Source organism: Argopecten irradians, chromosome 1 (genome assembly GCF_041381155.1).
Source record: "Argopecten irradians isolate NY chromosome 1, Ai_NY, whole genome shotgun sequence".
NCBI classification, from domain to species: domain Eukaryota; kingdom Metazoa; phylum Mollusca; class Bivalvia; order Pectinida; family Pectinidae; genus Argopecten; species Argopecten irradians.
This window is the reverse complement of record NC_091134.1, coordinates 10,521,066-10,543,195: the sequence shown is the minus strand read 5'-3', so window position 1 is coordinate 10,543,195 and position 22,130 is coordinate 10,521,066. Positions and strand designations below refer to the sequence as shown.

At 34.5% G+C, this 22,130-nt stretch overlaps 2 protein-coding genes across 2 annotated transcripts in view; one reads left to right on the top strand and one right to left on the bottom strand.

The window, feature by feature from the left end:
* The first annotated feature begins 296 nt into the window (after positions 1-296).
* LOC138317316 (ATPase family AAA domain-containing protein 3-like) lies at positions 297-13,129 on the top strand. Its single transcript, XM_069258896.1, has 15 exons — positions 297-581; positions 2,573-2,649; positions 3,405-3,566; positions 4,158-4,227; positions 4,663-4,828; positions 5,383-5,452; positions 5,878-6,033; positions 6,387-6,443; positions 6,699-6,824; positions 7,279-7,403; positions 8,971-9,020; positions 10,210-10,282; positions 11,022-11,190; positions 11,450-11,557; positions 12,548-13,129. The coding sequence occupies exons 1-15, from the start codon at positions 374-376 to the stop codon at positions 12,752-12,754; spliced, it is 1,824 nt and encodes a 607-aa protein (XP_069114997.1). The 5' UTR covers positions 297-373; the 3' UTR covers positions 12,755-13,129.
* Positions 13,130-15,366: 2,237 nt separating this feature from the next.
* The window catches only part of LOC138317311 (tyramine receptor Ser-2-like), a 32,860-nt gene continuing 26,096 nt past the window's right edge, over positions 15,367-22,130 (bottom strand). The window contains exon 2 of the mRNA XM_069258883.1: positions 15,367-21,080. Coding sequence (XP_069114984.1) covers positions 20,179-21,080 — 902 coding nt within the window. The 3' untranslated portion in view covers positions 15,367-20,178. The remainder of the gene's footprint in view (positions 21,081-22,130) is intronic.

The following is a 22,130-nucleotide window of genomic DNA, read 5'->3' as shown; positions in this document are numbered from 1 at the left end:
TATGGATTACTGTAAATGCACGCGTTTTGAAAGACATTTATGAAAGTTTGTTTTTTCTGTCATAGTACAAATATTTCTTAAAATATATTATTTTTTCTTGAAATATATTATTTTTTCTTGCTTCATTTAATGTTATGATATTTTAAAAATACAAGCGACGTTAAGTTATCTGTTTTGAACCCTTCAAAATGAAAATGTTGGCATTGAACAGTAAACCAGCGTGTTACGACTGGGTACGAACCGCTTATAGAGCGGATCAACAGGTAGTACCCCTTAGTGTATCAACCGGAAATGAGTGTTACGCAGAACCGGGGAAAACTTACACACGTGTGTTTGACATCAAGGTTGAAAGCCGAATTGGGTTGCAAACGAAATGTCGTGGTTGTTTGGAACAGGGAAACCAACAACACCGGGTGGTGTGCCACCAGGTAGCTTTGGTGGCATGCCTCCAGATAAACCAGGGGCTGATGGCGCAAACCAAATTGGACAGCCACCATCAGGAGGAAAGATGGAAAAATATTCATTCGATTCCACTGCCCTAGAACGAGCTGCAAAGGCTGCCAAAGAGCTGGAAAAATCGGGTAAGGGTTTATTTGAAAGATTAACTGTTTACCATGATTAAATCATAATTTTGACTCTAAAATGAAATAAAAACGTAAAGAAGTCTTCATTTAATCATGCAGATACTAAGATTCATACTTGGAAATAAACTTTCTGATGCAATATTTTCTCATTATTTATGTAATATTGCATGTTTTGAGCTAATTATCAGGTCGTGGATAACCACTTATTTGCGTATCATACGCCGATTAGGCTCTCCTTGAGTGCCCTAACTTGTGAACTGAAGTCGGTCATTTCGCAAGGAGTTACACCCCTGCAACTAAAAATCATGATCAGGGGCCTATTTAGATTTATAGGAGGCGAGCCCTTGGCCTTTAGTCTTGTATTAGTGTAGCAGTATTGGACTGGGTCGATCATCGGTGGTAGCTCATTGGTAGAGCATTTGCATTGGCTAGTGTTAGGAGGTCCCAGGTTCCAATCCCAAACTGGTCGCTACATTTTCTCCTGTTAAAAAAAAATGGTTCCCAATGCAACTAGGCCTAAAATACCCACATGATAAGAGTCTTGAATGTCTGTGAGGGCAAAGACTTTGAAAAAGGAGGGAAGAATGCGACCGGAAGAATGTAGCAGGATTGGACTGGGTGTCCAGAGGTAGCTTAGCGGTAGAGCATTTAGCTATTGTTCGGAGGTCCTAGGTTTGAATCCTGGACTGACCACTGCATTTCTCCTTTCCTGTTACATTAGAATCAGATGCTAAATAAATTGACATGAGGTTTCAGAGCAGTATCTGTCACATCAATAAATTAATGATTTTGGCTGTAAGTTTGTGTTTGAAATACACAGTGTATAACTGTCATGTTAAGTCGACATACACTACCTGTCATTTAAATATACATCTTTTTGAAATGTGTTTAGTTGAAAAATACATACTCACTTCTTCAGTCAACTGGAGCATGGGATAGCTTTCGTAAATGCATACCTATGAGGTGTATACGCAATACTCAAGTTAGTGATTTTCCTGATTATTGAACTAGGTACAACTCGCTAGGTTATAAGTGTGTGGAATTGTAAATGTGCGCCATACATTTGTATATTTAGATATAATAGGCTGGAGATCTGATGGGTAACTCTGTAAAGTGGGAATGCTTACCAACTCTACCAGGCACCATGCAAGTTAACACGTGAGGCATGTTAGAAATCTATAAATACCGAGTGTTACACCTAGGGAAGGCCATCTGCACTTGCATTGTGACGTTTGTCCATGATAAAAATACTGAAAAAACTTGATATGAATATGATATCAACATGGAAAGTTATTTCTTTGTAAATACTTTTGTGACACAATATTTGAATGAAAGTTAATGTAGAGCAAGAGTGTTTGATGTATGTATGGTAAAGTTGATACATATAGATATACTGCACATGGTCATGTATGTCCTAGTATGTTCCTAGAACAGTTCTTATCAATAATTCAAAAATTTCAGTCACATTTTTGCAAGATGCAATTGAGCAGTTGCAAATGTATTTCATTTCTCTGAATTTATGTTTTCTGTCAAAATATAAAATGTGTCAATGGAAGAATGTTGCTGATGATGATGTGGAAATGAAGCTTCTGTACACTTAACCATGTGGTGTTAGCTTGTGTATGTACCACCAGAGGTGCTCTGGTGTAACAACCTTAGGTTAGTTTGGTGTAGTTTTAAATTGTGGATAAGTACAATAAATATCAGGAGCATGTGTGTTCTCCATTCTAGTCAATAACTCGTACATTATTGGATCGGAGTATACCATCATGTTTATACTTATTCACGCGGTGCTAATTGCAATTTCAGGGGGTACTTTTCTATACCGTCTGTATGCTATCTAATGTAATTCAGTCCAAATCAGGCGGTACCCCAGCCAGGTTCAACCAGCATAAAGTACCGGGTACTGCCTGATATTGAAACCCCTGCTTAAATATTAACCCAGGTCATTTATCTGAAAGTTTCAATTATTGTTTTTATTTTACCAGCACATGCTAAAGATGCCTTGCAGTTATCCAAGATGCAAGAAGAGACCAAACAAATTGAACAACAGAGAAAAATGAAGGTAATCTTTATTGATATATAGTCATACTCATAATCATCTACAGATAATAGCAACTATACTATATCATTATAGATTTGTTTCAAATTAAAGAAGAAGTTTCATCAATTTATTCATTTATAAATGTAAAAAACCTAAAAAATTCTGCATCACATAATTGTTTATCAATCTGTACCCCTTACCCTATAAAAGACATTTATTTTCCAATTTTTCCATACCAGAAAGTTATTTTTTATACTTCTTCAAAAACAGAGATTTACTATGGGGGGATATTATCTGTCAAGTGGACACGGATATCTCAATCTGAATATCAGCTAAAAAGCTTGCCGAGTGTTGACTGACATTAAAGGATGAGATAGGCTTGTCCACCTGACAGACTTTTAGAAGATTCGATTATTTTCCTTTCTTATTTAATCTAACAAGAGACCAAAGGGCCTTAACAGTCATCTGTCAATCTCGACAAAAGTCAAATAGGAATTTGATTAGGTATGGTGTCTTGGTGGTCATCTTGGATTTGGAAACGACCTCAAAAATAAAAACTCTTGGTTGGGACCATGTTGGGGTCATTTCAGACAAGTTTCAACTAAATTGCACTGATAGAACTTTAGAAGTACTTGGAAGTTCAAAATGTGTTTTTAGTGCATGTGAGCTATTTAAAGCCAGTAATCTTTTCACCAACAGCCGTGTAAATAAACCTGTCAGGTATGAGAGAAAAATCAGTCTTGTGACATCTTTATCTGGTTTATATCTTTTTACAGGAATCAGAAGCCTACAAAGAACAGCTAAGGATTGAGTTTGCTCGCACATCAGAAGAGGAGAAAAGGAAGACGATGGCAGAACAAAGCAAATATCATAAATCTAAAGCAGAATATGAAGACAGATTGGCACGACAGCGCTACTCCGATCAACTGGCACAGCAGGTGTGATCAACTTTTCACTACAGATGTCACTATTAAAGCAAATAGTTAGCTACAAATTGTAAAGTTTGTATTGTATCCATCTCAATCTTTTTTAGCAGCAATAATGAGAAAGGTTGGGTCTTGCCATACATAATTGCTATATTTAGAATAAGATATTGAAATAGTATTTGCAATAATTTCACTGCTTGTCAAGTCTAATAATTAATAAGAATTCAGAAAAACAGCAGTTCATTGTTTCACATCTTAGTTTGAACCAATTATAAGATAGTACATTTTAACAAACATTAGTATGATTAAAAATGTTGGCTTAATTTCTTGGTTTAAGGCCTAAGGTAGGTGTTGCCCAATGACATATAATGACAACTGAATTAAAACTTAAAATTTTAAACCTGAAATTGACTTTGGTTAAAGAGTATTGCCAGCAGCCCCATATATGGTATTCATTATTTTAACACACGTTTTGTCAGTACTGTGGCTGCCTATGATAAATGGTTCTAAGTAAAAAATATATCTTCGTAAAATCATGTCTGGCCTACAAAGTTATTATTGTATGATTATAATATTGTAATCATCTTTATGTATTTTTGACAGGCACGACAAGAAGAAGAGATGCGTGCAAAGAATGAGGCATCGATAGCTAAACAAGAACAAATGAAAAAATGTAAGGAGAAATTGTCCCTCAACAAGCTGTATTGTATTTATATGTTAATATTAAATTACGTTATCTGGATAGAGTTAGAGATACCTACAAATTTGATCCATGAAATGTCTATTTGTACCTACATAAGCCCTTGTTACTACCCTTCTTTCAGGTGATTTTTGGGAGTTCATAACAAGACATGCTATACCACTTAAAAAAATGATATATTGTGGTCCATATATGTTATAAGAAGAAAATTCACAAATCCTGACTATGTTCCAATGAAGAATACCTACTTTCATAACATTAAGTTTTATCAGTTTGAATATTGGTTACGTATACACCCAAATGATTTCAATGAGAAGTCTTAAGTTCTGAAAATGCAACTAAATTATTTACCGGTATATGCTTTGCGCTGAACATTATTTATTATATAGATTATTTGTTGTTTTACAGCAACAATGGATTACGAATATGATTTACGACGTAAAAATGATATGGCACGTGTGGAAGCAGAAATAAAAGGAAAGGCAAAAGCCGATAGACAGAATCATGATCTCATCAAGGAGCAGTTACGAATCAAGGGCCAGGAGCATCGACAGACTGTACTAGAATCAATTAAGTAAGTACTCACAGCTCAGCTGTGGACGGTATATTTTTATAATATTGAATAGAATATTTGGTGTCAAATATCAATAGTACCAGATCCTGATTTCTAGAAACTTAACTTCAGACTTAAGTCAAAAATTAAGTTTTTCTCCTTATGTAACTTATATGAAAATTTTTGATTTAAGTCAGTTTTTGACTTAAGTTTGATAAGAGAAATCGGGGCCAGGTATGTAGCTTCAGCAAATACTGAGGTTTCATCATTACTTTACCCCATTTCAGTAATTTATTATATTGTACCAATACATTAGTATATGACTCGACTGAATCACAAGGTGAAACTGATCTGATTGGTATAATAAAAAGGACTATTACGGCAAAGTTGTATATCTTCTGTATTACCAACATATTTGTACATGTATAACAGGTATATATGAATCAGAGTGTTGTAACAGCAGAATTTGTAAACATGTGGAGTCCACTCAAAATGGCACCCCTGCATTCTGATTCAGAATATATTGGGTACCTGGTATTTGGTACGTGTACTGATCTTTTATCCTTGTGTTTTAGGACAGCTGGGTCAGTGTTGGGTGCTGGTTTCCAAGCATTCATTTCAGACTGGGATAAAGTCACAGCAATGGTAATTACGGAGCAATCTAATTATTTACATAGACATCTTCCTTCCTCCCAAGATATTTTTTTTTTCTAACTGATATGGAAATAAAAAAGTAATTTGTATTTTAAAACTTACTCTACACAAAATACATATAAAATCGAGCAAATGCTGTTTATGAAATGGAATGATTTTGACTCAGTTTCTTGTATCTATCATAAGACTCATAAAAATCAGAAAATTTGATTGGTAGTAAATATGCATTTTATCCCACTCTCATCAGATGTCACTCATTCTTTGGTGGGCGCCATTATCCATCTGGAACTTTTGTATTGGATGATGATTATTGAAAAAGTCATTCAATTGAACTATCTGGTTATCTGCATTAATAGTAGGAACACTTGTATATGTACTTTATGTAGCTTTACCAACTTGTTCTTACTTTCACTAAGGCTGCCGGTCTGACAATGGTAGCTGCTGGTGTCTACTCTGCTAAGTATGGTATTGGTGTGTCGGCTAGGTTTATTGAAGCCAGGCTTGGTAAACCATCCCTGGTCAGGGAAACTTCTCGATTAACAGTAACAGAAGCATTACGACACCCAATTAAGGTATTTATCCAATAGTTATCTCTCTTAGATCATGAAACCAGAAGTTAAGCCAAATATTGTCCTTCTCCATTCTGAAAATTCAAACAAATTAATAAATACCAATAATATTGTAATAGATAAGTGATCACTGTCGCTGATATCACAACAAATGTTACCAATGAAACTGACGGTACAACTGCGTCTATTGAAAAAAAGAATATCATAACAGTCATTGTATAAACAAACAAGAAAACATCCATTTTGATGACAGTTATATTCTAAATTTACTGAAATATTTCTCATAGATAGGTTTAGTTTTTGATAAGAATTTGAATTAAATGTATTTGTTTCATGTTCTTTTCTCAACATTACAGACAGCAAAGCGTGTGTATGCCAAACCAGATGATGCCCTTAAAGGAATTATATTAAAGGTATGATTTATAATTCATTTGACATAATAATGAATTTTCTTACTAACATTTTTGAAAAAAAATATATATACTATTCTGATGTACTGTAAAGTATAACCTGAGGGATTTATCTTGGAATTCAGCCAAAACATTAAACGATCTTCTGTGAAGCCCTTGTATTAAACTTTTGGTTATAGTGACTTTTCTGTCTGTCTCCATCTATCAACATTTGATAAAGTAAAAGTGACAATAAGTATCAAAAAATTTTGTTTTTAGCCAGAACTTGAGGAGAGACTTCGAGATATTGCCATAGCAACAAAGCACACAAAGCAAAACAAAGGATTTTATAGAAATCTTCTAATGCATGGGCCTCCTGGTACTGGGAAAACCATGTTCGCAAAGGTAGGTCTGTGGGTCACTGGTTAGTAGTCTCATTGTTTGTAGAGAGGTGCAATTGTTTATCTTTGTATGCTATATAGGCCTGGGGAAGAGGTATATATGTACTCAAATTCCTCAGACAAAGGTTCTTCATAATAAGGTTGTATGAAAATTATGAACATAATAAGGTTGTATGAAAATTATTTCATATATTAACCGATTCAAATTATCATCTAAACCAAATAGTAGGCGTATTGATGAATAGATGCTTTTGGATGAATATGCATGTACATGTATCATTAAACTTGGACTGTAATAGGTGAGAGCTTTAACTAACCTCCTCTGAGCACTCAGTGATGCAGATAAAAAAAAATATTCCCAAGCAAGATACTATATCGATAGTTTTTAACAGTAAATACCGGTACATACGATATCTGAAGTTTGTTTCTTGACTTAATATAAATGTTTAATGTTGTAGAGTCTTGCTAAACACTCGGGGATGGATTATGCCATTATGACAGGGGGTGATGTCGCGCCAATGGGGAAAGACGGAGTGACAGCCATGCACAAAACATTTGATTGGGCTAGCACCAGTAAAAGAGGGTAAGGACAAAATCAAGTACCTAGTGTATAATTAGATAATGTCTTTTAATACCAAATGATGAAAATGAATTGGGGTATTTACTTTAAAGATGCTCCACCGCCGACGAATGGTATTTTTTCTGTATCAGAAACATGGAGCAGACGAATTAGTATTTGTCTTCAGTTACAAAAGTTACTTACTTGACACCATTACCTCCATTGAAAAATGTTGAGCTTTAATTTTACTTCAAGATAAAAATATCAAAAATTAATTAATTGCATCCCGAAGAAATTCTATGGTACTATGTTCTATATGGAATGAAGTACTGACTTGCATCATGCACCAAAAGCAAAATGAATTATTTTATATTATTTTTTTGTGTTAATCAGACATATGTAACCATGATTAAACACCAATTATGTTCTGCCGGGGGTGGTGGAGCATCTTTAATACAAAAATTATCGTCCTTGTAAAATTATTAATTACCAATTGATTATTGATAAGGTCTTGTCTATTATGAACTAACAGCAAGACTTACTAACAGCAAGACTTTAAAAGAAGTAACTTTTGAAAAAATGTAAATTTTGATAATGGGGAAAAGGAATACAGCCATGTTACAAAAAACTTTTTTTTGCACCATATCTGAATAGGGTAAGGACAAAATTTGAACCTAGTGTAGTTTTACCACCATGTGATGAAAATGAATTGGGTATTTACTTTAAAGATGCTCCACCTCCGACAATGGTATTTTTTCTCTATCAATCAAACTTTGACATTTAATACATATTTGTATTTATTACAAAAAAATAGTTTTCAATCTCATTACCACCATTGAAATTGGTTGTTCATCATTTTACTTCAAGGTTACTAAATATTTGTAGATGAAGCAATGCATTTTTGCATCCCAAAAAAATTCTGTGGTATTTTTTCAAAGCCATAGTATCGAAAAGTTCTCTCAGATTGATCAGTTTTCCAAAAGCACATGGTGCAAAATGGTATTGCTTATATTCAAAGAATATTTATTAAGACACATAATTTGAAAATAACCTATGATTAAACACAATTTTCTCTTGAACAGTTTGATTAACAAAATCATTCATTCATGTGTTATATGTATATAATTTACATTTCACCTTGCCGGGGATGTTTCTTTAATACAAAAATTGCAATACTGTGTCTATATCTTATAAAATCCAATTGATTATGATGATAAGGTCTTTATTATGATTACTGGTAGCAAGACTTTTTAAAAGAAGTAACTTTTGTCATTTAGATATCATTCTGACGGGCCCATTCTACATACTGTGACATATCTTAAATATTATGGATGAGTGTTTATGTTCCTCCATCGTGATTTCTGATGAAAAATGTGAAAGTATATTCTCCTGTTATAAAAAATTTACTTTTGATCTGTAATAGACTGACATTTGAATGTAGTTTTACTAGTTTACAATGTTATGTTGCTGACTGGTAACCCAGTACACATATTCAAAACCAGATCAAACTTTGAAACTTTACTAAACCTTTTATATTTATTTATCAACAATAGTTATCAATCTCTGCATATATGTTTACATCATTTTACAGGTTACTACTGTTTGTAGATGAAGCAGATGCATTTTTAAGAAAGAGAAAGAAAGGTGGTGAAAATTTTTTCAAAGCCAACGACTTGAATATAAATGTTCTCTCAGAAAGTTTTCTTAAACACATGGTATTTTATGTAGTTTTTAAAAAGTTATTTTTACATTAGTCGACACATTTAATTTGATATTAAAGCGATTTCAATCTATTGAACACATATTGAATTTGATACTGCAAAACCAAATAGTTTTCCCTGCCGGGGGTGGTCGCATTTTATACAAAAATGATTAAGATGTCCTGACATGTTACAATTAATAAGCCCTTGATATCTGGGTAGTAAGTTATGATTCAACTCTAGCAATGGGACAATTGCCAGTACTGACTTTTGGTCATTGTGGTTTTTCTGCGGGTACTCTGGCTTATAAACCTGGCATGTACTTAAATTATTCTGGCTCATAATAGGACATTAAACTAATCGTACCAAACCAATGTAATTTGATGGACTTCACAAGTGGTATGAAAGAAGGTGAGAAAATTTATCACTGTGAATTAAATAGTTTCAATAATATGTAGTAGACTTTTTATGACAGTAAATGATGAAATTAAAAGACCATGTTTTACATGGTATTGATTGTGCTATGTATAAATGCAGCTACTCTTTACTGTTATTTTCTGTTGATTATCTCCAGGAACATATAAGTTCGAAGACTCCGGGCCAACTCAACTTTTCTATATAGGACAGGAGAACAGTCTACAATAAGCAGTTATGATCTCAATCATATGCTTCCTTTGTTCAATGAATTTGAATACTGCAAACCAAATAGTTTTCCCTAGGGATGGCCTATTTATGAGTGGATTAAGATGTCCTGCCATGTTACCACAAGCCCTCCACCTCTGGGTAGAGAGTTTCAACTCTCATGTGGGACAATTGCCAGATACTGCCTGCTGGTCAGTGGTTTTTCTGTGGGTACTCTGGCTTATAAACCTGGCATGTACTTAAATTATTCTGGCTCATAATAGGACATTAAACTAATCGTACCAAACCAATGTAATTTGATGGACTTCACAAGTGGTATGAAAGAAGGTGAGAAAATTTATCACTGTGAATTAAATAGTTTCAATAATATGTAGTAGACTTTTTATGACAGTAAATGATGAAATTAAAAGACCATGTTTTACATGGTATTGATTGTGCTATGTATAAATGCAGCTACTCTTTACTGTTATTTTCTGTTGATTATCTCCAGGAACATATAAGTGAAGATCTCCGGGCCACACTCAACGCTTTTCTATATAGGACAGGAGAACAGTCTACAAAGTAAGCATCCTTCTGTATGATCTCAATCTCATAATGCTCTCCTTTGTCAATTTATACACTTTATGGTTGTCATTTTAACCAAGAAGAGACAGGACAGGAGGTGGGTTCATCAATTACCTAATGAATACTAGATAAACACTGTCTTTTTTCAATCCCTGAAATTCTTCCAATCTGATCAAAAACTATCTGATCATGGCTTTATCATTATATTTAGAGCATCTAAACATTTGAAGTGACTCTATATTCTGTTGTTATAAAATAAAAAAAGTTATACAGCTAACTGGATTAAAGAAGAAAGAATCTTGCAGGTTTGCTTATTATCTAGGAATAAAAGTGTCTTACACGGGTCTGTCAAGTGGACAGGGACATGTGAACTTTAGTGAAAGATTTTGGCTGGTCAACTCAAACTTGCTGAGGGTTGGCCGGCCCAAAATCTTTCACGAGGGTTGAGATATCCCTGTCCACTTGACAGAACCATGTAAAATTATTTTTCTCCCATTATAAAAAAAATCAATTAGGAAGTATTTTTATAATGTTGACAATCAATGGCGTATTGGACAATAATCTCCACATGTTCAATGACATCATTGTCAACCTTGTATGAGCTGTCTTTTCCCTACTCCAGAAAAGACAGAGTTATCTTTTCCTTAGCAACACGAGGGATAACCCTGTCAGGTATGGGAGAATTTTCTATCCAAACATGTTACTTTATTATCATGTAAATTTTTTTTTATTTCAGGTTTATGTTAGTATTAGCCAGTAACCAGCCTGAGCAGTTTGATTGGGCTATAAATGATCGACTTGACGAGATGGTCGAGTTCATGTCGCCTACGCTAGACGAGAGAGAGCGACTTGTGCGACGTTATTTTGACCTGTACTGTTTGGTACCAGCGACAGAGAAAAGAGGGGTAGGTATAAAAAAAAGTTATAAAAATATATTTTTTTCACAGTTTTTTTACTTTTGCAAGGATAAGATAAAGTTGAACTTAGTTGATACAAACTTGTGTAACTTGACAACCTGACTTAAGACAAAGTACTTTGCCGGTCCCAGCTAAATTTTCTCTTATTCTTTGTTAAAATAAAAACTGAAAATTGTAATTTGGAAAACATAGAAAGTGATATCGCTATTTTAAATGCCTCTAAATTGATTTTGTTTGATTTTGTAGGAGGTTAAGACTAGATGAGTTTGACTATGGCAAGAAGTGTCTAGAAATAGCTAAAATGACTGAGGGATTATCAGGGAGAGAAATATCCAAACTAGCTGTAGCATGGCAGGTAAGTCAGCATGACTGAGGGATTATCAAGGAGAGAAATGTCCAAACTAGCTGTAGCATGGCAGGTAAGTCAGCATGACTGAGGGATTGTCAGGGAGGGAAATGTCCAAACTAGCTGTAGCATGGCAGGTAAGTCAGCATGACTGAGGGATTATCAGGGAGAGAAATACTAGCCAAACTAGCATGTATTCAGGATGGCCAAATAGGTAGTTGCAGGTAAGTCAGCATGACTGAGGGATTATCAGGGAGGAAATGTCCAAACTAGCTGTAGCATGGCAGGTAAGTCAGCATGACTGAGGGATTGTCAGGGATAGAAATGTCCAAACTAGCTGTAGCATGGCAGGTAAGTCAGCATGACTGAGGGATTATCAAGGAGAGAAATATCCAAACTAGCTGTAGCATGGCAGGTAAGTCAGCATGACCTGAGGGATTATCAAGGAGAGAAATATCCAAACTAGCTGTAGCATGGCAGGTAAGTCAGCATGACTGAGGGATTGTCAGGGATAGAAATGTCCAAACTAGCTGTAGCATGGCAGGTAAGTCAGCATGACTGAGGGATTATCAAGGAGAGAAATATCCAAACTAGCTGTAGCATGGCAGGTAAGTCAGCATGACTGAGGGATTATCAGGGAGGGAAATATCCAAACTAGCTGTAGCATGGCAGGTAAGTCAGCATGACTGAGGGATTGTCAGGGAGGGAAATGTCCAAACTAGCTGTAGCATGGCAGGTAAGTCAGCATGACTGAGGGATTATCAGGGAGGGAAATATCCAAACTAGCTGTAGCATGGCAGGTAAGTCAGCATGACTGAGGGATTATCAGGGAGAGAAATGTCCCAACTAGCTGTAGCATGGCAGTCAACATTAGAGTGTTCACTATAGAGTTTGGAAGTTTAGTGATTACCATGATTATTGAGGTTAAATAATCAACATTATACATCAGCTGGGGGATACTTGTGAAAAGATTTGTTATATTCATTTATTTTATTGTAGGCGTCTGCCTATGCGTCAGAAACTGGTGTACTGACAGAAGCCATGATGGAGGAATGTGTTATGAACAGTGTCAGACAGCATGCTAAAAAGGTAGTCTGGCACGAGGAAAGTGCCGCAACAGAAATGAGAGAGATTGGGGCAACATACTCATCAGAGAAAGATGCTTCTACTGGAGTCTCCAGTGTAAAGAAAGACCCACCTAGTTAACACTGTATGGCTTTAGGATGTTTTAATTAGCTGAACAAAACTGCCAGGGACTCAAGAGTTTGAGAGACTTTGACCAGAACATTTACGTGAGATGGAACACAAAGACGCATTTGTGTGGTGTTGTTGTGTGTAGTTATATATTAAAGTGATTCTAGGTACAATACACATTCATATTCAGAAATGGAGTTTTTCTGAAATCAAGTTCCAAATGACATTTTAGTTTATTGATTTTGTGAAATGACTAATATTGAATGGCCTGTAGTTGTGTAAATGTATAATGCAAGTATTGGAAATTTGATTAACAGTGAAGTATATTTATGTAAATGTATCTTAATTATTAAGTACATGGTTTAAATACATGCACATTGAAGTACAGAATAAATTATCGTAAATGCTTTCATGTAAGTTTTAGTCAGATGATTGTGAGAGTTTACATAACTCATTAAGAAAACGTGTATTGGTACAGTAATCAAATATTCACTGCCATAGTGATGAATTGTGAGTGTGTATCTGCCCTATATATATAATTATGATGCTGATTCCATGCTGTAAAATATTGGATAATGAAAATTTTTCTGAGAAAGAAAGAGGATCTTATGTTATAGTCTTACATTATAATTTGTGATATAGATTAAATCACAGGGACTTTGTAGACCTTTCCACAGTAAATCCACATATCTATAGATAATATTTATTTTATAGTGATTTGTATAGACTGTGGTTTGAATTTTGTCAATACCCTGTGGAGTGAATGAAATGTGGAGTGAATGAAATGAGTGTAAGATGTTGTTTTAGTTGTGAGAAATGTTTGATGTATGTTGGTGAATAGTGAGTGTTTTGAAGTCAAGATATAAATGAATAAAAAATAATTTGAATTGAAAAGAATTCTTGTTATTTTTCGTGATTCACAAGAAAATAAAACATGAAAAAATCATTGTTTTGCATTTTTCATTTTTCATTCATTCTTTTAATATAGTATAGCACGGTATGTACCACATGGACTTAATACGAATGCCAATCCACAAAACACACACACAGTTTTTAAACGAATTGTCAACCAACGGTTATATATTAATTAATGATTATGGCCAAGAGCATGTCAATTCGTTGTACAAAGCAGTGTCCTTCTGCACTGCTTACTTCCTCAGCTCGGACTAACAGCTACGTACACGCAGACTACAGCTACGTGGCCGGGATGTGTAGGATCACAATTTTTAATTTTGAAATCAAACAAATAAAAACCTGAATTAATGAAATCAACGTCGATCTCTGCTGTATGGTGCCTTGCTGCATATACACCGTGCTTTATGAAAGGATGGCCTTTGATTTCGACTTTCAAGACCAGATGTCGACATCTTTTAGTTTAGATATGACATCAATACCTGACAAGTCGGTGTCACAACCGAGCATAAACACGATTAATAGCCGAGTTACCGACTTTCTACATAATTATCTTGGAATCATTGTGTGGGCAGGTACATGTGGTAAGTCGATATATTCTTGCTGTTCGACAGAATGCCTTAATTATGTCGTCATCATTAAGTCGTAAGTCGGCAACTCGGTGGCAGAAATATGCCACCATATATATGTATGTGTTTGGTTTACTGAACAGATTATAAAGATTTTAAGTGATTATGTTCTTGTCAGTACAGTTGTTTACTTACTGTCATAGAGATCCTGGTAAATCTCCAATATAACAGGGGTAAAAAGCTCACATTATGTGTACTTATATGTATAGTATTTAATATCATAGGGACAAAAATATTTTCAATAGGGCCTCAGAATAAGCACAACGAACAATATAATGATTAACTGTATTATCAATAATTTGTTCAGAAAAGTGAATCTGAAGGAACAATCAGAGGACAAATGTAGTCTGTGAAATTGAAATTTTGTTAACAGGGCTCATTCAGATGCATATAAATTAAGATATGCACATTTTTTCATGTGTTCTTTGTTTAAACATTCTTTATGAAGTCGAATTTTCATTGAAGCAGCCATACAAGGGATACCCAACCATTTTGTTCTAGGCATTTAAACCTAAACTTGCGCTCAAGATTTTTTTTGATGAATTAATCATTTGTACAACAAATTGTATGAAAAAATCAATTATCTGATATGTTAATCTTGAAATTGAAAGCCGAAACATGAGATATAAAACGAAATAAAAACGACTCTTCAAGCCATAATCCAAACTTATATTATGCAAGCCATCTATGAATCAGGAGTAATGTATATCTTGTTAAAGAATCTGAGTAAATTCAGACATGTTAACATGTTATTTTCAAAAGAAGGGGAATTCATATTTCCAAACCGATCGGATGGTCACAATAAATTATTTGTATTTCTGTATTTTGGGCATGTATAGTACTCTCCAGTCTGTTTACGTTATTCTTTCCCGTTTGTTAGAGTTATGTCCCTTCAATTCATCGCACATGGAATGGAAGTTATCACATAAACCAGGCCAAAATATGGAATAATTTATTTTAACTCGAATAAAATAGACCAAGTGCTGAATTTGAAGTAAAAGAGAAACGTTTTGCACGCTTTGTGTTCTTTTCACTCTAGTTATATAATGAATGCCTGTCGGGTTTGATGGCAATAATTATATGTAGTATGATGGTGAAAAAAATCTTAGAAACAACTTTATCTCCAGTATTTTTAATTTCTGTATCAATAATATACACAAGTTTGTACATTAATATGTCCGTTTTGATTGTGTAAACAAGTGATGGCGTTTATGATCAACATCATTATATATTACATATGTATACATAAAACCATAAAAATATGATCTTTTAAAACAGGCACCTTGTAATATGAAATGTTTGTGCTATATTAACTTTTAAGATGATCCTCCCTGATGAATCTATCTAAAACAAGAACAGACAAATCAGTTTTATCTTTGATAAACAAACTATATAGACTTCACAATGCTACCACCAGTAAATTTCCAGCTTCTATCAATAATCTTTAAATAAAAAATTCAAAGTTCATAAAAGAATGCATGGATGCAAGATTTAAAGTGAACTGTATGTAGTATTTAATTAGACTTGATTTCTAAATTATTGTGATGTAAGTAATCTGATTTGTGAAAACATGTGGTTCATGCACACTTGAAAATGTAATAAATGTGAATAAAAATATCAGTATGTATTCTTTTTTGTTTACTTTTTTTTTCTGAGTACAAATCCAAGAGATATATTATATGTAACTAAGTACAGAAAAGTATTTTCTCAGCTCTCACATTCTTTTAACGCATTTTAACTGTAAAACAGAAAGAAAAAAACTTATTTGATAGTCATACAATGTAATTATGTAATGTATGTGCATTACATGGGCCTAGATACAATAGGTCAGCGACAACATAAATATTGAATAATTATTGATTTTTTTATACTATAAATCCTACTTATTGTACCATTGTGTTGTAATAGCAGTTTCTATGACATGAACACACAGTTACAGAATATAAATTGCACATCTTTGACTTACTTCCCCTTAGCTCTAATCTGATCATGAATGTCTATTCAATATTAGAATGCCGACCTTGTATTTCCCAAAGGGAAACACTCAAGATCCACGGAATTACACATAATTAAAACCAACCTGAATTTGAACTATTTACCACCATCTATACCTTTCCATTAGGGAAATAAATGACGTATACATTCGCTTAGCATACATAGAAGCCGTTAAATATCCAAAGGCCAGAAAAATTGGATTTTGAGTAGGCGGAACCTCCTCTAAATAAATCTATAACAATATCCATTCATGTTTCTTTCTGGCACAAATGAAATATTGCAATTGCCTCCAGTAGGCCTATATGAGAACAAAGTACATGTTTAAAAAATAAATTATTGCACAAAACCCGTGTCTTTCATATTTACACGCAAGCAATATCGATATTTTCACGCTTTTTAAAGCTATTACTTCAACATAACTGCACCGGTTTAACCTTCCTGGGTTGTACATACACTGTGATATATTTCTCATAAAGGGATAAATATATATTTATTATAAGACTATTTCATATGTGAATATGATTGGTAGGGATATTCTACCCGAGGGTCAGACTGTTGTAAAATCCAAGAGATGACGGTAAGAAATCCTTGTAAACCCGAGAATTGCCGAGGGTTTTACTTCGGTTCTGTGAATGAAGAATATCCCTATCCCTCATATCAAGACATGAAATAGTATTTTCTTTCATACCTCGACGTTTTATTGCAATTTTACAATTCTACTCACCCGCAATTTTGAGAAATAAGTTTAAGAAAACAGCAACTGCAAATCAATTATCCATACATATAAAATGCGTGATATTGTTAGCGCAAATTTCGTTCTACACATTCTTTATAGTAAAACCGCAAAAAAACAACAAAATTCGCCGAGAAAACAGTGTTTTCCCTGTAACGTCACACAGCAGTATGGATAGCCATGTATACAGCCTCAGGCGACATGTGTGTATTGTGGATATGAAGGATATTCTACCAGAGGGTCACAAAATGTAGTGAAACCCGAGGCTTGCCCAGGGTTTTGCAACATTTTGTGATCCCGAGGGTAGAATATCCCTATCCTTCATATCTACTTATGAAAGAGTATTTTTCTTTCATGCCTCGATGTTTTAAAGCCACACTATACGTAACTATCAACAAAAATTCAAGTTAAATTCGACTCCGATATTGTTAGTATTTGTAGATGTAGTTAAAATTAAGATATATTAAAGAATATTCATAATGTTTTTTTGATAACTTTGGTACAGCAGTTGTTGAAAGTCGATACATGTAAACATGCCTTCATTTTAAACTGGTCGCCATAGAAGTTACGAGTATTGCCGAACGGAAGTCGGAAAGTTCATGACCCGTTTTCGGAAGAGTTCGGACAGACCTTACGTAGTTACAGTAGTCACATGACGTTCTCGGCAAAGACGTTACATTGTCGGCTAACTTCGGCTTGTTTGACTAAGTGGGACCCACCTAGCTATAGTTAATATTTATTTGATTTTTAAAGAAATATTACGAATCATTATCGCTCATCTTGACTTCGATTTAGTCCTGTCTCTGCATGATTTACAACAGGATTTTTTTTCAACATTCTTCTAAATCAAGAAAAAAATAAGAAAGATACGGATATTGGGCCTTTAATTGCAATTTTACAACTATAATATCCCGCCATTTTGAAATAAATTCGAAGATATCCACGGCTAGAGGTCAATTTTCATACATGAAAAATAACGTGATATTTTCAACAAAAATTCCATTGTTGGCATCTTTTATAGAAAAACAAATGTTAAAATTTTACCAAGGAAATAGAAATTTTGTTGACGCTGTGACGTCACGAGGCTTTATTGCATGGGTACCCATGCAATGCAGCCTTAGGCGTTTATGAGTTTATTGCCATAGACCTGCCAGTATCACACCCGTAGTAGAAAGAATACAAAGTATTACATAGTCCGTTAAACATGCCTATATTATTAGACATTTTTGGAGAGGAAAAAAATGCCTAATATAGGCAAAAAAAAAAAAAAATCAAAAAAAATTAGAAAAGCCTAATAATATAGGCAGGTTTAACGGACAAAGTATTTATAAACAGGTACATTTGTATCTCTCATACCTACAGGCGTAATACTGACCGTGTCGCCCGAGGCTGTATCATACAGCCCACAGGGATCTGAGAAATTACAGTATATGTAATTATGGACCCACCAGAGTACCCTAAGACCGTTTTAAACGTTTAGATGTCTAGATCAAAAATCGGTAAAAATCATACTCTACATAGTACTACTAAGTGTATGATTTTTACCGATTTTTGAATCTGTAAACTGCAACTAGTTCTCAGTTACAGCCTGGTGACGTCACGGCGTCAACAAAATTACTATTTTCTCAGAGTTTTTTTTTTCTTCTCAGAAACTAGACTGTTTTTTTACTATTTGCGTTGAAAATATGACGAACTTTTGTTGATCCCGTTGATAATTGACTTGCAGTTACTTTTTTCGAACTACAATCATAGTAGTAAAATATCAATAAAACGTCGGTGTATTAGAGAAAATACTCTTTCATATGTGGATATAGGAATATTCTACACTCGGGATCACAAATGATGTAGAACCCTAATGTTGTGGCCCTCGTGAAGAATGTCCCTGTCCGTCATATCCGCGAAATAGTCTATGACTTGCTTTAGTTATTACACGACATGTACAGTACCGCTAAATATAATAACAGATATGCTTTTGGATGTTGCTGACGTCGACGATTTATATTAGTATCACTTATAAATCTTTGTTGCGATGTTTCCGGCTTTAGAAAGACCAAAATGATAATAATTATTCTAGGAAATATTTATGGCAAGCAAACATGACATTTTTCAAAGAGCATTGTCGATCCTTAATTTCAATACAAATATAAAAGATATATTGTTTGCGATATAAGATATGTTATGTGTCATATAAGATATCTTACATATTATATGATATATTTCAACTACTATATTAGATACATGTATCTTATATCGTAATTAAGACATCATTTATATTTGCATTGAAATTAAGGATCAACCAAATTCCATGTTTGCTTGTCATAAATCTCTCCTAGAATTAATGCGGTTCCTCGGGAGAGATTGCTTTATATGGTTTTACACCGCTGGAATAATAACCGAGGAAGTGACACGAGGTCATTAATGAAAATGCATTTGTATGTTTTACCGGGACTGTATAACACCATATATTAACCAACCAAAATGCCCTTATTTTTATATCAAATTTTAAAATATATGATTATCGTTTGAACAATTTTTTATATCATAATGTGATATGCAAGTAAATTTCAAGAAGATCCATGGCCTTATGACACCACCCTGAATAGCTCCACGTTTGGTTAATATGATATACGATTTCACTACCGCAATATCGACACGCTGGAGACGTTACATTATAGTAATATCGATTCGCCGCTTCAGAAAATAGAAAGATCGAGTTCACATGCTTTATATTGACCTCCACATGGCAATGTATTAGCCAATGAGAGACGTGGAAATTTAGAGAATATCTAATATTGTTAATTTTGTAACATGCTGCATACATAAATGTATACTCCGTTCATGTGGAGTTGATCAGGTGGATGTTTAAATGCCAAATGATCAAATTGGTAATTTTAGCACAAATCTTAGATAACAAAATAAGAACATGTACATGTACCTGTGATTCGGTTACTATGGTGCGATACCAACCTGTTAGAATCTAAAATAACGACTTACAACTATAAAGGGTTTTTTATTATTTGATTTTGTATGGTTAGAAAAATAAGTATTAAGTTCAACAAAGGTTATATATTTGATGTCATTATTTATGTTTTAGCTGCTCTGATTATATACCATTTACCTGTCAAAATAAACAAACGAAAAGGAACATTTTTCGTATATATATGTTCTTACTTTTTACACAAACATAATAATCTCCGGAAACCGTCCCCAAACTTTTTGTTCATGACGCCGTAAATCACGGGGTTACAGGCGCTGTTCAAATATCCAATGAGGAGCGTGGTCATGTGTAGACCCCTAGGTACTCCTGTAGGTACAAATATGGACATTATCATACTAATACAGTAGGGGAACCAACAACAGAAGAACGTCACCACAACAACGGCTAGAGCGGTCGCCAGTCGGATCTCCTCGGCACGGGCCTTACCTTGCTTGCTTTTTCTGTTTATTCGGAATATTTTATGCTTTTTCACCGATTTTCCACTTGATTTTGTTACACTTACATTGTACTTAGTTTTATTAGCAGACATGTTATCATACGTGAGTTTCGATTCATCGTCTGGCAGATAGACAGTGATCATTTCTGATGTAGATAGTTTGTCTTTTGAAATGCCCGTGCGTGAGATAGCAGATCTTCCCGTAATTGGCGTTTTACTCTTTGTTAAGACAGCCTTTTCATGGGACGCGGTGGACGTCGAAGCGTCTTCTTCTACTGGGGGCAACACTAGACTGTTTTGGACATTTGAAAATATTTCTTTAGACTGCTTGTCGGAGTCTGTATTATCCTCTGATGACCTTTCTGGAATGGTCTGGCAGTTAATGGGTTCGTTTGCCGGCTTTGGAGTCTGTGGTGCCAGTTTTCTCTTGCTTGCTCTGACGGTACGAAATATCAGGATGTTACAAACTGTCATAACACCAAATGGAACACCAAAACAACAACTTATCATGAAAAATGCATACGATGGCTCAACGGTCCAGTCACAGAAACAAAACGATTGAACTTTGATGAAGTCATACTTTGACCATCCAAACAGCGGAGGCAAGGATATCGTCACAGAAAGGGTCACACAAGCTGCAACATATCAAAATAGCAATTAGTTATTACATTTCGGAAACAGAGATGTAAAAAAATATAGATACTAAGTATAAGCCCTAGTAACAACAATAACGGTCCATCAAAGCCAGTAAAATGGCGGTTCTACTGGTTATTGTCTGATAATTGGTGACTTCCTAGATTAACACTGCTGCTTGACTCTAAGCAGTAGATTTTGAAGGATAAATATACAGTTGTATTGGTCAGGTACGATAAATCTAGCTTTCTAGTTACCCGGCGGGGGACCTTTCAGCAATACATATCCAGCGGTCTATCCGCTTAAATCGGGCTATGTCAAGGAAGAAACATGTTTTCTGCAATGACGTAGATGAGAAATCCTTGAATTTCTGTAATTAACATACAGTAAGGTAAAGAACCCTTGTTGTGATTCAAGCCTTATCTGAATCACTGACTAGATGAGAAGTTATTGTGTGCATCTGATCTCTATTATCCGTGAAAAATCAGTAGTATTAAGTTACAAATAAAACGGACAACACTGTCAGAAATCAAGGCATTGTACCATTACTTCGATAGGCGATCTAATGCCGTCATTGTAACGCATACTTTCAGGAAGGAAGCTTGTTAGCTGTTCGGGAGGCTGGGGAGATTAATATGTCGTGACTAGCTACTGTTTGTACTAAAAGGCCATTAACTCTGGCTGGCGTCACGAAAACCACGGATCTATTTGTTTGGTGGTACTTAAATAGGAACGGTTCGTAATTAATCCAATAATTATTAGGTTAAGTTGCTTAAATAATTTGATACATGTTCAAAAACAAATTTACAAACAAATTTATGATAAAAACAAGAGAACACAGTAATGCCAGTCATGACAGAGTCTGCAAAACAAACAAAATACTATCATTTCCATGTCGTTAATCAACATTACACATGAATTCATTGCAACATGACTGTTCCCTCACAATAGAGTGATTTATTGAAGCTACAGCATCAGAGATGAGTTTATTTTTATATTCGATACTTATAACACGTTTGATGTTATACCTTTTCTGCTGATTTACATTTGAA

What these genes read in the sequence shown, in the direction of transcription:
- LOC138317316 (XM_069258896.1), top strand. Translation starts at nt 374, where the DNA reads ATGTCGTGGTTGTTTGGAACAGGGAAACCAACAACACCGGGTGGTGTG. An exon ending in GGGATAAAGTCACAGCAATG is followed by an intron (nt 5,453 to 5,877) that starts GTAATTACGGAG and finishes ACTTTCACTAAG; the next exon opens with GCTGCCGGTCTGACAATGGT. An exon ending in CAGCGACAGAGAAAAGAGGG is followed by an intron (nt 11,191 to 11,449) that starts GTAGGTATAAAA and finishes TGATTTTGTAGG; the next exon opens with AGGTTAAGACTAGATGAGTT.